The sequence below is a fragment of the Equus caballus genome, chromosome 27 (genome assembly GCF_041296265.1).
Source record: "Equus caballus isolate H_3958 breed thoroughbred chromosome 27, TB-T2T, whole genome shotgun sequence".
Classification (NCBI taxonomy): Eukaryota; Metazoa; Chordata; class Mammalia; order Perissodactyla; family Equidae; genus Equus; species Equus caballus.
The window spans coordinates 50975100-50989643 of record NC_091710.1 but is presented as its reverse complement, the minus strand read 5'-3'; the positions used below and the strand labels follow the sequence as shown (position 1 = coordinate 50989643).

General features: G+C 42.4%; 1 protein-coding gene across 1 annotated transcript; it reads right to left on the bottom strand.

The window, feature by feature from the left end:
* Nucleotides 1-9095: 9095 nt before the first annotated feature.
* LOC102150190 (sperm-associated antigen 11B-like) lies at nt 9096-14305 on the bottom strand. The gene is made up of 3 exons (XM_005606459.2): nt 14240-14305; nt 13149-13298; nt 9096-9753 (listed from the first exon to the last, which is right to left on the bottom strand). Exons 1-3 carry the CDS (start codon nt 14292-14294, stop codon nt 9620-9622), a joined length of 339 nt encoding a protein of 112 aa, XP_005606516.1. The 5' UTR covers nt 14295-14305; the 3' UTR covers nt 9096-9619.
* Between the last annotated feature and the right edge of the window lie 239 nt (nt 14306-14544).

Here is a 14544-nt window from a genome sequence, read left to right as displayed (position 1 = left end):
AACGTGGCCAACCCCAGTGGCCTAGTGTGGTTAAGTTTGGAGTGGTCACCTTAGGCGGCCTGGGTTACATTCCTAGGCATGGACCTAAACCACTCATCTGTCAGTGGCCATGCTGTGATGGTGGCTCACATACAAAAAGAGGAAGATTGGTAGTGGGTGTTAGCTCAGGGCAAATCTTCCTTCAAAAGAAAAGAAAGGAAAAGAAAAATGCAGATGCTGTGTTAATGAATGGAGTTTCCCTTCATTTGGACATAGGAATTTTAATTTTTGAGCCTATTTCTAAGGATCCATTCCTTGGGTCCAGTAAAGTCATTTGCTATGACCCAAGAGATAAAGATAAGCTGAGTCTGAGCAGGGCCCAGCCTATAGGGGTATAGTGACCACCACATGTGTGGACAGGAAGAAAAGATTAGGTGAGGCCATTATTAAAGTCATAGGATATGACAAATGGGGATATGGCTGACTGAGCCTGCCCACCCTGTGCCCACCGCATCAGACCTTGTCACTGAGGGGGAAATAGACTTCCTGATGACACGGAAGCTCTGGGGGATGGATGAGACAGAGGGATCAAAGCTCACAGAGGCTTCTAGGGGTGCAGTGGGAGGGCAGGACACTGTGTGTGGATGGTGGGCGTGGAAAAAGGCAGAAAGCAAGGCAGTCAGGTGTGTTATGACTGGCTCTGTAATGACCCAGAGCAACCTGATGGCTAAAGGATCTCTTCCCACCAGGGGTACAACTGGTGTCCATAAAGCATCATTATCGCTCAGGGTCCTGCACTAAGCAGGCTTCTGTGAAAATAACAAGACAAGTGTAAGTAACCGAGTTGCTGGCTCAGAACTGACCTCGAGAGACCATCATGCTCATTCCCTTGTCTCCAACCAGAACTGCAAAAGTTACCGCAGAGTGGTAGAAAAAAATCAGTTTTTACCTTTTCTAATGAATCCCAAAGTGGGTTCCAAAACCTCTCTGGGTAACATGCTGTGATGTTTTACAATATTAATGCTCAGGAAGCTCTTTCTTATGTTAAATTTATGACTTCCTGGAGGCAATATAAGTGTACTGTAGAACGTCTTTGCCTAGGATGGAAGTGTGTTTCTGTTTATATGTGTGTATATATTTATCCTTAGGCACATCAATTTCATCTATTATTTAAACGTGTATCTAAAGTATAAGAGTAATACAATAACTTGACAAGGTATTTTTAAAAGACAAAATAATTTAAAAATCACCAATAATCTTAATACTGTAACCTAAAATCTTTTTTACTTTTTTTGCTTTTGGACATATTTTTCACAATTAATTTTACAGGGCTGGCCTGGTGGCTCAGCAGTTAAGTACGCACGTTCCGCTTTGGCAGCCCTGGGTTGGCTGGTTCGGATCCTGGGTGCGGACATGGCACCGCTTGGCAAGCCATGCTGTGGCAGGCGTCCCACATATAAAGTGGAGGAAGATGGGCATGGATGTGAGCTCAGGGCCAGCCTTCCTCAGCAAAAAGAGGAGAATTGGCAGCAGTTAGTTTAGGGCCATCTTCCTCAAAAAAAAAAAAAACAATTTTACATCGAACATATGAAAACTTTATCCTGTAATTTCTAAGACAGAAAATTATCTTGAACTTTTTATATTATTTTTTTATGATATTTATTTGCTTATATGTTTATTATGCCTAAGGGATATGGAACATCCCTTTAAGTAGATGTACGATAGTTTCTTATGGTGTTGCTCCATTTTGAACATTTAGTTTTTTTCAAAAAGTTTCTCAAACTATTTTTATTTCCAAAGTGTAATTTTACTTTTCATTTTTTAATTTAATTTTACTTTTCATTTTTATTTACTGAGGATAATTTTATTCTTCTAAGGATAATTTTGTTCTTACCTTTTTGTTTTTAATTAAAGAAGGTAAGAACATGTGACATGAGATTTCCCCTCTTAACAAACTTTTAAATGCACATGACAGCATTTCTAACTATAGGCCAATGTTGAACAGAAGATGTCTAGAACTTGTTCATCTTGCACAATTGAAATTTTACACCCGTTGAAGAGTAATTTCTGAGAAGCAGAATAACTGAGTCAACAAATACAAGTATTTTATATCTTACATACATATTAAAAAATTGCCTCACAAAGAGGTTAGGTAAATTGGCAACGCTTCTGGTTTTGTATGTAAGTACCAGTTTCATGATACCTCCACTGTCCTCTGAGTGCCAGCCTCCTCTGAGTGTGCCTGTGTGTTAATTAAGTACAGAACACATTTATTCAGAAAGAAGTCTGGAAAGGCAGCATTCTCTAAAGAGGCGTAGGTCCCTAGCTTTGTTGTGCTGAACTTGATACCGAACCAAAATGAATTCACTCTCTGGTAAGTTCAAATCAGACTCTCCACTAGGAGTAGTTGTCACACAAAGCAAAGTATATTTGCAGCAAATAGGAGACCATGTGGAATCGTTTCCAAAGTTGTTGCTCCATGAACAAGGGTAAGCAGGTCTTTTCACTTCTGGTGGGGAATGAATATTTAAATGGGAAGTTTTGTCATCACATTTAGAGACCTATATTAGTTGACGCAGGTGCAGTCTGAAAACGTGTGCTCACATACATTACGTGTTATGCTAATAAGGCCTAGGCCCCTGCTAAGGCAGAGACTACAGCATTGAGATGAGGAAAAGGGCACTTTCTGGTCATCTCCAGAGCATCTGGGTGGGCACTACCCTTGGAGTGGGGCTCCATCTGGTTCAGGCCAGTTGACCCTGGTATCTCTTCCCAACGGAGCTGTAAAGCAACCCTTGAGGGTTGTAACCACCTTTAAATTTCCTTCAAGGTGCTTAGGGAATGCACCAGGGAAGAACTCTGGAATCTTGATTTTAATCCAGACGCCCATACATAACGGTATCAGAAAGTATTTTTGTATTTTTTTAAAGGTACATAGTACTTTCTCTCTTTTCAGGTTTTATTGAGGTAAAATTAACATGAGAAAGAATTCTTTTTTTCTGGTTTTATTGAGATATAATTGATATACAGCACTGTATAAGCTTAAAGTATACAGCATAATGATTTAACTTACGTGTATTGTGAAACGATTACCATGATAAGTTTAGTTAATATCCATCATCTCATATAAATCCAAAAAGAAAGAAAAGGAAAAAAATGTTTTATTTCCTGTGATGAGCAGAAAAGATTCTTAACTCGTGAGAGCTAAAGAAAGATGTAGAAAGAAGGATGGACTCAACATTTTGTAACATGAGTCACAGCAGTTTACGAATAATTAACTTGAGCCTAAAAATAATCGCCACTTGTAAATATTTCATAAGTTTATGCAAATTGCACTATTTCCTCACTATGAATCTATTAAGAAATCCCTGAAACTTCTTCTGAGTAGAGACGCTTTACACAAAATTCCAAGGTAAACAACAGATGGGTTCTGTCCTGGGAACACACTCAGCCGTTCACCTGAGCGCTTGCTTACCTGCCCCACAAGAGGACCTCCCTAGCACCTCTCTTTGGGAAATTAGGGGTTAGCAGTCAGTATAAACTTAGGAGAAGTCTAAGGGGAATCAGCACTTTAAAAAAGTAGGAGAGACAAAACTGAACTGGCATAGGTGTCATTTCAATGAGGAAACACAGAGAATTTTTTTTTAAGTTAATGTGTATTTATTCTCAATAAGATTTGAGAAGATACAGTTTGATCAACAAAATAAGAACTGGATGCCATGAGAAAGGGATCCTTTGAGGAGGAAAAAGACTATTTTGAAAAATCAAGAATATTTAAAAGTAACTAAAAGTCTAATATCTGAAATGAAAATCACTCCTCCTCGCCAAAAAAAAGTGAAAAATAGAGAGGAACTAATAAAGGAGAAATTCGTGATCTAAAAAAATTACAAAAAGTGGAGAGCAAAAGGGGAAAGACATGGAAATTACAGGTGAAAGATGACAGACAGGAAGACTATTCCCAGGAAAACTGGGGTTTCAACAGTAGGCATTCCAGGAAGAGAGGAGGGAATCAGTGATGAAAGAACACGTGAGGTGCTGTGTCCCATATGGAAAAAGAGCACGCAAACACAGATAAGAATGGAGTTGTAACCCAACAAAATTGTGAAAGCTTACAGAAGAGAAAAAATGATTAATGAAAAACTACTCAACTACAGTGATCAAAGATATACCTATTCTATAAATTAGCTACAATTTTTCACTCAACACAGTGAAAAGACTTACTTAACTTTTAATAATATTAGAGGTTGGAAAGGGTGTGGAGAAACATGTATTTTAATACATTGATGATGGGAGTATAAATATAAATCTTTTTAAAGGGCAATTTGTATAGGTCAAGATTTTTTCTTGTGGGGTAAGGAAGCTGGGCCTTGAGCCAACATGTGTGCCAATATTCCTCTGTTTTGTATGTAGGATGTCACTACAGCTTGGCTTGATGAGCCGCATGTGTGTGTCCATGCCAGGGACCCAAAACTGCGAACCCCAGGCTGCTGAAGAGGAGCATGCAAATCCAACCACTACGCCAGCAGGCTGGCCTCTAGATTAAGGCTTTAAATACACATACTCTCTAACTTAACAGTGCCAATTCTCAGTATCTTATACATTTTCTTAAAGATGATTGGACTAAAATGCTTGTTACATTATTGTTTGTAATGTCAAATAAATAGCAGCCACTTGCTTGTCAACAGGAGAATGATAAAATAAGCATGGTACGTCCATACAATTAAATATCATACAGCCATTAAAACAAAAAGAGTGAGACGATGTACACTTGCTTATAGAGAACTCATAGATGTCGTTTTAAGGGAAAATGAAAGTTACCATGAAAATGCCATTTTCCTGACGACTGCTGTGCAGAATTTCCCTAAATTTGCTCTTTGCTCCTTGGTTTGTGAGTAGCAGAAATAAAGTGTGATCAGGTTTGGGTAATGAAAGACTAAATTCTGAAACAAAGACTCACAATGAAGCTAATGATTGGTATCTAGACAATCCTACTCCCTTCCATGCCCTATTTCTCGTGGCTCGGGAGGTTTGGGGTGCTGGTTAGGAAAAAATGGATGGGCAATTGATTACTTATTTGAGAAATGGGTCAACTCAGCAGGCCCCTCACAGTCCTGGACTCTATTTCCTGTTCTTTCCATCAAAGAAACTCCATTCCAACAGGAGCACCATCATATCTTCTTCTCAGAGCCGCAAGAGAGATAATTCCCTGTTCCACAGAGTTTAGGGTCACCTCTATTGGCAGAGCCAAGGTTGACCTGTCGTCTAACTCTGACCTCCTTCAGGATCACTGTCTCACTGGTGAGGAATAGAGTATTCTATTTTGTCATTTGGAATAAACATCTCCATTTGCATATGGAGGCCGTCCTCCCACTACCTCATTGCTTACATTATTCTATACAACAACAGGAGGATCTGGGGCCTGCCTATCCAGGGTTATTTTTGTTGGTGGGTTACTTTTGAAAAGCAGATGCTGCTGGGGAATCCTCCCTGTCCTTCAAGATCTGAGTGAAATTGGGGGTAGAATATAGGATTATTAGCTATAGGACAAATGAGGGAAGTAAGGCCTATCCAATAGCCTCTTATTATAAAGTGTGACTCCATCTGTGCTTTTTACTCCTAAAATCCTTGGCATGGTTACTACAGCCCTCTAGATCTTCCCATTAGAGTCACAGAAAGAGCTCCCCCTCCAGTCCTGCCCAGTACTGCATTAGAAACACACAGCCAAAACGTGGTACTGAGATTTGGAACTTGCAGGATACGTTAATACAAAGTCTAACTTCTCTCAATTAAAAGAAATTCCCCTCATGGGATTAGCTGAGTTAGGAGCAGCCATGGGGACCAGAGACAGGGATCAGCCCAGCCTGTGGGTAGAGTGACCCAGGACAGGGAAGGGCCTGGAGACCCCTCCTCAAGTTCCCTCTGTCCCAAGGACTCTTCTGTCACTGTCCCTTCATTCACTCACAAACACTCATGAGCACTTGTGTACACGTGTATATGATGTATAAGACATGTGGCACTGCAGTTTGGCAGCGAAGGGCACAGACGTGCTCCCAGCACTCATAAATTCACCTTGGAGTGGGGGTTAGACATTTGCCAACCCTGCATTACTTAACTGTGGCTTCACGGGGACATTTAACCTCCCTCTGAAGGTGAGTAGGTCAAGTAAAGGGGCGTGGCAGCATAGAAGGAATTCAAAGCAAAAGGTCAGCTTGTGCCAAGGTATGCCAGGGAGAAGGGCCCTGACGCACTTGAGGAATGAAAGACCATTGTGCTTGGGATTCAGGGAGTCAGGAGGAGAGCAGGAGTCAGAGTACGGTAGGCGGTAGAAGCCACGCTATGGATCCAGGGCTTTGTGCTGGGAGCGGTGTCATCCTTGACTCACCACTTGCTCTCACACCCCATGTCCAATGTGTCAGGAAATCTCTTAGCTTCCCATCTTACCTGATTCAGAACTTAACCCCTTATCACCTCCATGGCACAGCCACTCTCACCCGGCTTATTGCAATAACCTCCTGATGAATGGCCTGCTTCTGCCTTTTTCCCTCCTCTACCCTCCACACAGCAGCAAGCTACCCTCACAACCCCACAGTGGGACCTGACCTTGGAGGCAGTGAAAGGGATGCCATGGGAAGAAGAGATGAATACTGCGGGGGGTGGTTCTTCAGTGGCCTCAAGAGGGATAAAGGTCTGAACTAAGTGGAGCACCTGTGTCATTAGGTGGATGGAGGCGTTAACTACAATTAGGAACCTGGTGGGCAAACAGGACTGAGGATGAGGCTGAGGATTCTGAAGTGCAGTTGTCTGCATGGGCTCCTATAAGAAATGATTGAGGAGATGATTAGAAATACTCAGATGGGATTCCAGCGAGGGACTAAGGATAAAGAATGGGTGTGGAAGTTGCTGATGTTAACAGTGTTCACATGAAAAATGAAAATTTAGAGTTGTATTAATAAATGTACTTCCCAGTCACCAGCAGTGGTCACAGGCTCACATTGGCACTCAGAGTCGCATGACACAATAGGTCTTTCCCCACTGTGACTTTTATTTGGCTTAAAGGGACAGAAAATATGATGTGCAGTGTTTTCATCTCGCAAACCTGAAGAGAGTTGCAAGGTCATTTCCCCAGGAAAGCCCCATTCTAATGTTGACACCTCATTCCCAATATTGTCAATAAAATACTCCTTATAAATATAGGAAAACAAAGAAACAAGGAAACTCTAAATGGCTTCCTAAATTCCTCAAAGTGAAAGTCCAGGTCTTCCTCTGACTCCGAGTTCACCACCTGACTCTACTGCCCTCTGGCCTCATTGCCGACCCTGCCCCTAGTTCTCTTGGTTGCAGCCACACTGTCCTTTTCTTGATGGTCTTCAAATGTGCCAAGCACATGTCTTCCTCCGGACATTTGTCATTTCCTCTCCTGGATGTGGGCCCATCCCCTACCAAATACAGCGCATGGAGGGCCCACTCCCTCACCTCTGTTAAAGCTTTACTCAGCAAAGACTTCTCCAACTCCTGCACCCAAAGTGGACCCTGCTGCCTGGCAATTTGTATTCCTTTCCCGCTTTTTCTTATCCTGTATCATTTATCACTTTCTACTATATGACCTATTCTATTGGCACGTCCTGCTTATTGACTGTCTCCCCAGTTAGAATGTGAGCTGCATGAGGATAGGGGATTTTGTTCATTGCTGGATGTCCTGTATCTAGAACGAAAATCAGGGCATTGTAAATCCTTATGAGATATTTGTAGAATGAATGAATGAATGAATGGATGGATGGAGTGAGTGAAGACAGTAGGGAAGCCATTAGAGAGTTTTAAGGAGGATGGTGACATATTTAGATGTGCTTTTTTGCGGGGAGGTCCTCTAGTTTTTGCTGTCCTTTCTCAGTCATCTCAACTTTATGCTACCATTAAAAACTTCTCATATACACATATGCTCCACCCATTCACTCTCACAATAATCACTATTTTAACTCTTACACCAAAAACAAACAAAAAGCTTCCCTGAGTAAATTTTTGTTCTCATCACTTAGAAGGAGACACTGACATCCGAAGGCTAAGTCTCCCAGGCTATGTTGCTAACTGAATTCGATGTAGGACCCAGGTGCCCTGAGGCCCAATCCCTCAGCTAGAGGTAGCTGCAAAAACATGGAGACAGATGTCACCCTTCTCTTTTTCCCAGTATCTCTTCCTGTTGTCTCAGACCCCACTTTCTTTCCTGGACTACCTTCCATGGCACCAGAATTCCTCCTTTCTCATCTTCTAGATCCCTCATCATCTCCCTCAGTGACTCCTCTTTTCTAAGCTTCACTCGAACATTAGCCTTCTTCAGTGTTGTCCCTCTGCTCCCCTAGAAAGTTGTCCCTGGATGATAGATTATAAGAGTTTTTCAAGATTTCAGTTACCATCTACAAGGGAATGCCTTCGACTCTTTTGTTTCTTGTCCCCTCCTCACTCCTGGAATCCATATAAGTCCATTGAAGTCCATACTGGTCATCTTGAATGCCCCAACCCTTCAAATCCAACGTGTTCAAAACCAATCTACTCCTCTGCGTGCTCCTCCTGCTCCCCCTCATCCTGTGTGTGTTACCTTGGTTAACATGACTCATCCACTCCATAGCCTTCCTTCTTCTCTGTCACCAAACCTGTAAACTCAGTTTCTTTAGAACCCCCTTAATTGTTCCCTCTTTGTAGCCATTACCTCCACGTTAGTCACTGAATGGATGTCCTTGGACTCCCCCATTGTGATCATCCATTACCAGTGTTCCTACCTCCATCTCACACATTTCCAGTCCATCCTCAATTCTGTTGTTAGAATTAATATTCTAAAATTGAAAATATGATTATGTCACTCCCCTGGAGCACCTGATAAGCTTCTTTTGTGTAGCACTCTAAAGTCTTTATCACAATATTTGTTTCCTTCCACAATTTCCCAGCATTTTCTAACACCAGCATCATTTAATACTCGTAACGTCTCTTGCAGTTAATGTTTAATTTCTCCCCGTGTACTTAGCAAACCATTCTTTAATGTCTCCATGCCTTTCTATAAACTGTACCCTTTGCCTGGAAATCTCTGTCTCTCACCTTCGCTTCACAAACTCGTAGTCATCCTCCAAAATCCTGCTCAAATTTCCCCAGGAACCCTTTCTTAATTCTCCTATATCTATCTTCCTCATATATTGCCTTGGATATATCCACATTATGGAATATGTAGCATTTTATCGTATTTATGTCTTTAGATATCTGTCTCCCCACATATTCATGTTTCCAATTCATTACATTTCTTAGTGCCTAGGATAAAAGCAGGTAGTCAGAAAATATTTTTAAAGTAAAAGAGCAAATTACTTGAATGTTTTCCTATGAGGGTTTATTGCATCCACCTGTGTCAGCAAAAATCACCTGATTTTGAAGATTTTGTACATCTCAAACTAAGTTAATTTCTCTAAGATCAAGTCTATAAGATCATGTGTAGCCAGTCTTTTCCTTAGCTACAATAAAATGTTTAGACTCTCTGGCATAGATTATAATGCCTGACCTCCTCTCTGCTTGACCCTTTCTCTCAAAAACCTGCATCTGGATTGATGACGTGGCCCAGGAGAATAGGCAGGTGGACAGAGCTGTGGTTCCTATGTCAGCAACCTCAGTTCGGATGTAAACAGCAGGCATCCTTTTTCTTAGAGCAGTAGCCTACTTGTACTTCCATATAATTACAATATTCTTGACAGTAGCCTTCGCTTCTCTTGCAGTTGACAATTTTGAAATCTGGTTCAGGATCTGTATAAAGAAATACCCAACATTAGGCTCTTAAAATCATTTCAAGAAGCAAATGGTCATTTTACCTGAAGGGATATGGTGGAAGATGGCAAGGATAAGAAACAGGTTTCCTTTGTATGTGATCTCTCATGTTTCCATGGAACCATCTGATATATAAAAATCAGATCCTTGATTTTGGCTTAAAAATGAACTGTTAATTTACAGGCGACTGGGAAGAGAAAGAGTGATGGATGTGTTATGATAAAAATGTTTCAATTTAAATAATTTAGAATTCTGTGTAAGAAGACAAATAAGGACTCTCTGAGGCAAACTGGGACGTGATATGGCCCTATCAAACACGTATTGAAGCGCAGTGGTCCTCTGTGGTAGTAGATAGAGCCATCCCTGGAGGGGAGTTGGATCGCTAGGCCAGGCCAGGTGAACAGGGTAGCATAGGGTAGAGCTTTAAAGAGTTAAAGAGATTTCTTTTTTCCCCCTCATCATAAGAGAGTGCTTGGAAGACTATTTGGGACCTAAAATGTGTGCCAAGTTTCTTGAGTAATGTGAAAATGATGTCTCACTCTAAGGTTCAAGTACAGAAATTATTAAACATTAATTTTTCTCTTATATGGTACATTATGATGACAATTGGTAGAAAAGAGAAAGGGGCAAATGTTAAAAGAACAAAATAGATGAACACAATGCAAGCAGAGGGATGCTATCAGAGTATTAGTGGTAAGTATCTATCCGGGGAAAACTTCCGATGGACATCATGCCAGGATGCTCTGATTATCATAGGTTCTGTCAGTGACTTGAGATCTGATCTTAAGACAAATTAAATGTGAAGACATATTGTGGTCTTCCTGTCCTAATTTTTTTCACCAATATACGTTGCAATTATTTGTCTAGATTAATGAATCAATGGGTTAGTCAATTAAAATTATTTTATCACTTCATTGTCTGACCAATAGTCTTCTTTTTTTTGATAAACAAAAGCCTTAGCATATTTAATGTACACAATTTGATGAGTTTGGACATATGCATACCCTTGTGATACCATCACAACAATCAAGGTAACAAACATTTTATCACCTCCAAAAGATTCCTTGTGTCTGTTTTTGTTTTTTTTTCTGTTTTGTTTGCTTTTGTTTTTCTTGTGGTAGGAATGCTTAACAGAAGGTCTCCTCACTTCACAAATTTTTAAATGCACAATACAGCATTGTTAACTATAGGCATGGTGTCGTCCAGCAGATCTCTAGAATTTATTCATGTAGCACAACTGAAACTTTATACCTGTGGAACAACAACTCTCCATTCATTTCTCCCATCCCTTATCTTCTAGAAATTCCATTCTATTGTCTACTTGTATGCCTTTGATTATTTTAGAAACCTCATATAATTCATAGTTTCAAGTTCGGAACTATAAATTCAACTCCAGATACATAGCTCTGCTTCTTCAAGAGAGAGGTTATCTGTTCAGACCTTTATCTGTCTTGTTCAATCCCTGACACAATGCAGGAACTATTTCCTTTATGCCATCTCCGGTAGATGAACCTAGAATCATCTAAACACTGCTGAGAACTTTCACATTTTTCTAAGTCGTACTGTGCCAAAGCTGTAAAAGAACCATTGTTAGGAATCCTTTTCTTTTTGGGATTCAAAACTCCTTCTCTATAAAGTTCACTCTCTGATTTTGCTTAGTCTTTTGGATCTACTCAAAATAATCCTGCTTGCCAGCTAGAAAGTGGCTGACTAATTTTCTCCTAAAAACACCCATACATTCGTACGTACAAACATACATGCACGAAAACAACTCAATCACTCTTCCTTAGAGAGAAGTTACGTTCTTCTGCTGGTTGATACTTATGTTGTAAAGACACAACAATAGAGGCCCAGGAAGCCCACACAACTTCCCTGAAGCTCGTTGCTCAGGGCTGCTGCAGGCAGGGCATGGGATGCGGTTGGCAACGTGCTCTGTTCTTAAAACACCTACTCTCCTTCTCTTAGCTGGATTACTGAGGTGTCTGTCTCCTCTGAGGCTTGTAACAGAGGAGAGGATGACAAGGAGAACAGAGAGCAGAGTTTCTTATTGCTTTGTTCTATTACATGCTGACTTTGTGCTCAGAGTCAGCTGACAGGAGGACGCATCTCCACTCCAGCTCAGGGCTTACTCCTTCCTGGGCCCCTAAGTATCTGGTGACATCTAAAGCTGGTTGTTACTGATGCCTCATGGCCTCAACTGTGTCCCTCTTCAACAGGAGCAAAGAGACTCCTGTGTGAGACCCACATCGGGACCACAGAAAGTACACATTTCCCCCACCCCCCCACCCAAATCGCTAGGAGTGCAGGCCCATTCCAAAGCAGCAGCAGCCTCTCCTTTGCACCCGCCATTTGGAAAGACCTGGGTTGAAGTCTTGACTCTGTCATTTACTAGCTGTGTAATCCTGGACAAAATATTTCAAATCTCCTCAGGTCCCTCAGTCACCAGATGGGAATAATAATCCTGTCTCATAGATTTGTTGTTACACTAAATGACACTGCCTCGTATTGTTTATATTTGTGGCCCAATCATATTTTTTTCCCCTCCCTTGGGAAGAGAACCAAACTCCTGAGTCCCTTGGAACTGAGGGCCACTTGCAAAGGGACTGAAGAGATGCTAGGATAATGCAGGGATTACAGTCTACAGCACTTTAGTGTCTGAGTTTCCTCTGCCAACACCCATGTGTCCTCCCTGCTCTCACCTATTGATCTTCCAGCATCGTTTTCCCTGTTTCTGGGTCAATAATGAGTTTTGGATTAAGGACATCTTGGAATCTATGGTTTCCTCAAGGTCCATATGGATTGGAAGCTGGCACTGGACAAGGGTTTAGGGGTTAAGGATTGACCAGAAAAGTGGCTTTTTGTCCTTTGTCATTCCCTATACTCTGCTTCGTCCCAGTAGCCTGACATCTCTGACTCTCCTTTGCCATCTCATCCCGGGAGCCATTCCCTGAGCACTCACTGGTCCCCTGGCACTCTGCAAGTATTTAGTAAATTCCTGTAGCAAGAATGGACTCCAAGGCCAAGGGAGAAGGGCTCAAACTGGCAGGCAAGGGATGACTTACTCAGTATCATCTCCTATGACTATTGGGTTTGGGTGAAATAAGAGAATTGGCCTCAGATGATTTTTTCCTCTCAGGTTCCCAAGTTTCCCATGTTTCATGAGACCTTGAGTGATCCAGTCCCAGAGGATGCTGTAAGACCCCCATGACCTTCCTGACAGGTAGGGCGGCTTGAGCCATCCACATGGTGTCTTCATGAAACACAGCCTGTCCTGACTCTCAACCACTGCTCAGCCCCACACAGTCACCTTCCCATCTATTCATTCACTAAACAGTTCCCGGGTGGATGAACTTGTCATCAGCTTTTGTACTTACCCTCGTAAGGGGGAGTGCGTGGTAAGAGGTAGTCTTCTACTAGCAGGCGGAACATGTGAGCCCTGCTTGTTCCTCGTTGAGGGGACTCTTCCCTGGGTTCTCTGGGACCCTTGGTACCTTGCTGGTTAACATAGCTGGCTCTTGCTGATCCTGGTTAAGCGTAAATACACAGCAGAGAAGCTTCAGAGCTCTCTATTCAGCAGATCCAGGAAGATGCAGCACCTATACTCTAAGGGGGAGTCAATGTGAAGGAGGGAGGCGGTGTGGGGGGTTTTGCTCAGTGGGGGTGAAGTTTCAGCCACGTAAGGGGATACGTTCCAGAGACCGGCTGTGCGGCACAGTGCCTCTAGTTTACAATACGGTATTGTGCACTTCAAGATTTGTTGAGAGGGGAGATCTCATGTTAACTGTTCTCACCACAGAGAAAAAAAAACAACACAAAGGGCCACAAGGACACTCTGGGAAGTGTTGGATACATCTGTTCCCTTGGCTGTGGTGATGGTACCACAAGGGTTTGCATGTGACCAATTCATCAAATTGTACACATTACCTACATGCAGGTCTTTGCATAATAATTATACCTCAATAAAGCTGTAAAAGAAGAGGAAGTGGAGGATGGGATGGAGTAGGTTGGAAGGGACCCAATGTTATGTGGATTTGTGTGCTTGTGTGTGTGTGAAAGAGAGATATACAGAGAGAGACAAAGAGGTGAATGATGTGTGAAAGGATAATGGAGCCTGAGTACCTCCTTGAAGCCAAGCTGAGCATCCCCCTAGGGCATCACCAATACCGTTGTTGAGATCCCCTAAAATTTAAGGTCCTTCCTGATACAGACTGTCCTTCCCTGTAATGGGAAGGACAAAGTTAAAAGATAAGAAAGTGGAGTCAATGGCGTGACCCTCTGTCCTGGGAAGCTATGCCGTCAGCATATTCAAAGACTCATTTACAAATCAGCCAGAGACTCCTGCCTAAAACCCATCAGGAAATGGGCTCCCAGGGCCTAGTGTCTGACTGCCCTGCCTGGACTCCCATCCTGGAAGTGATCATTGGGGAGAGCCTGGCTCCGGGCCCCGGTGGCATTTCTGATTTACCTGGAAACAGCAGGGCCATGAGGAGAAGGGCGAACTGAGGGAGGGATTGCTTCATGTCCTTGAGGGGCTGCAGGCTGGGATGGTCCAGGGCGGGCAGCAGGGCTTCCTTTATAGAGCTGAGCAGGGAGTGGGCCTGGTGCCCAGAAGAGCTGCCGTCCAGAGTAATGTCTCAGTCCCGGAGGACACATGTAGGTGCATTGTTTTCCCACTGCCGGGGGAACAACCATGGAGCCATTTTTCTCAGGAAGTAAATAGCATGCCTGAATGCTTTAGGTGGGTTTGGTGAACAACAAAGAACAGGGAAA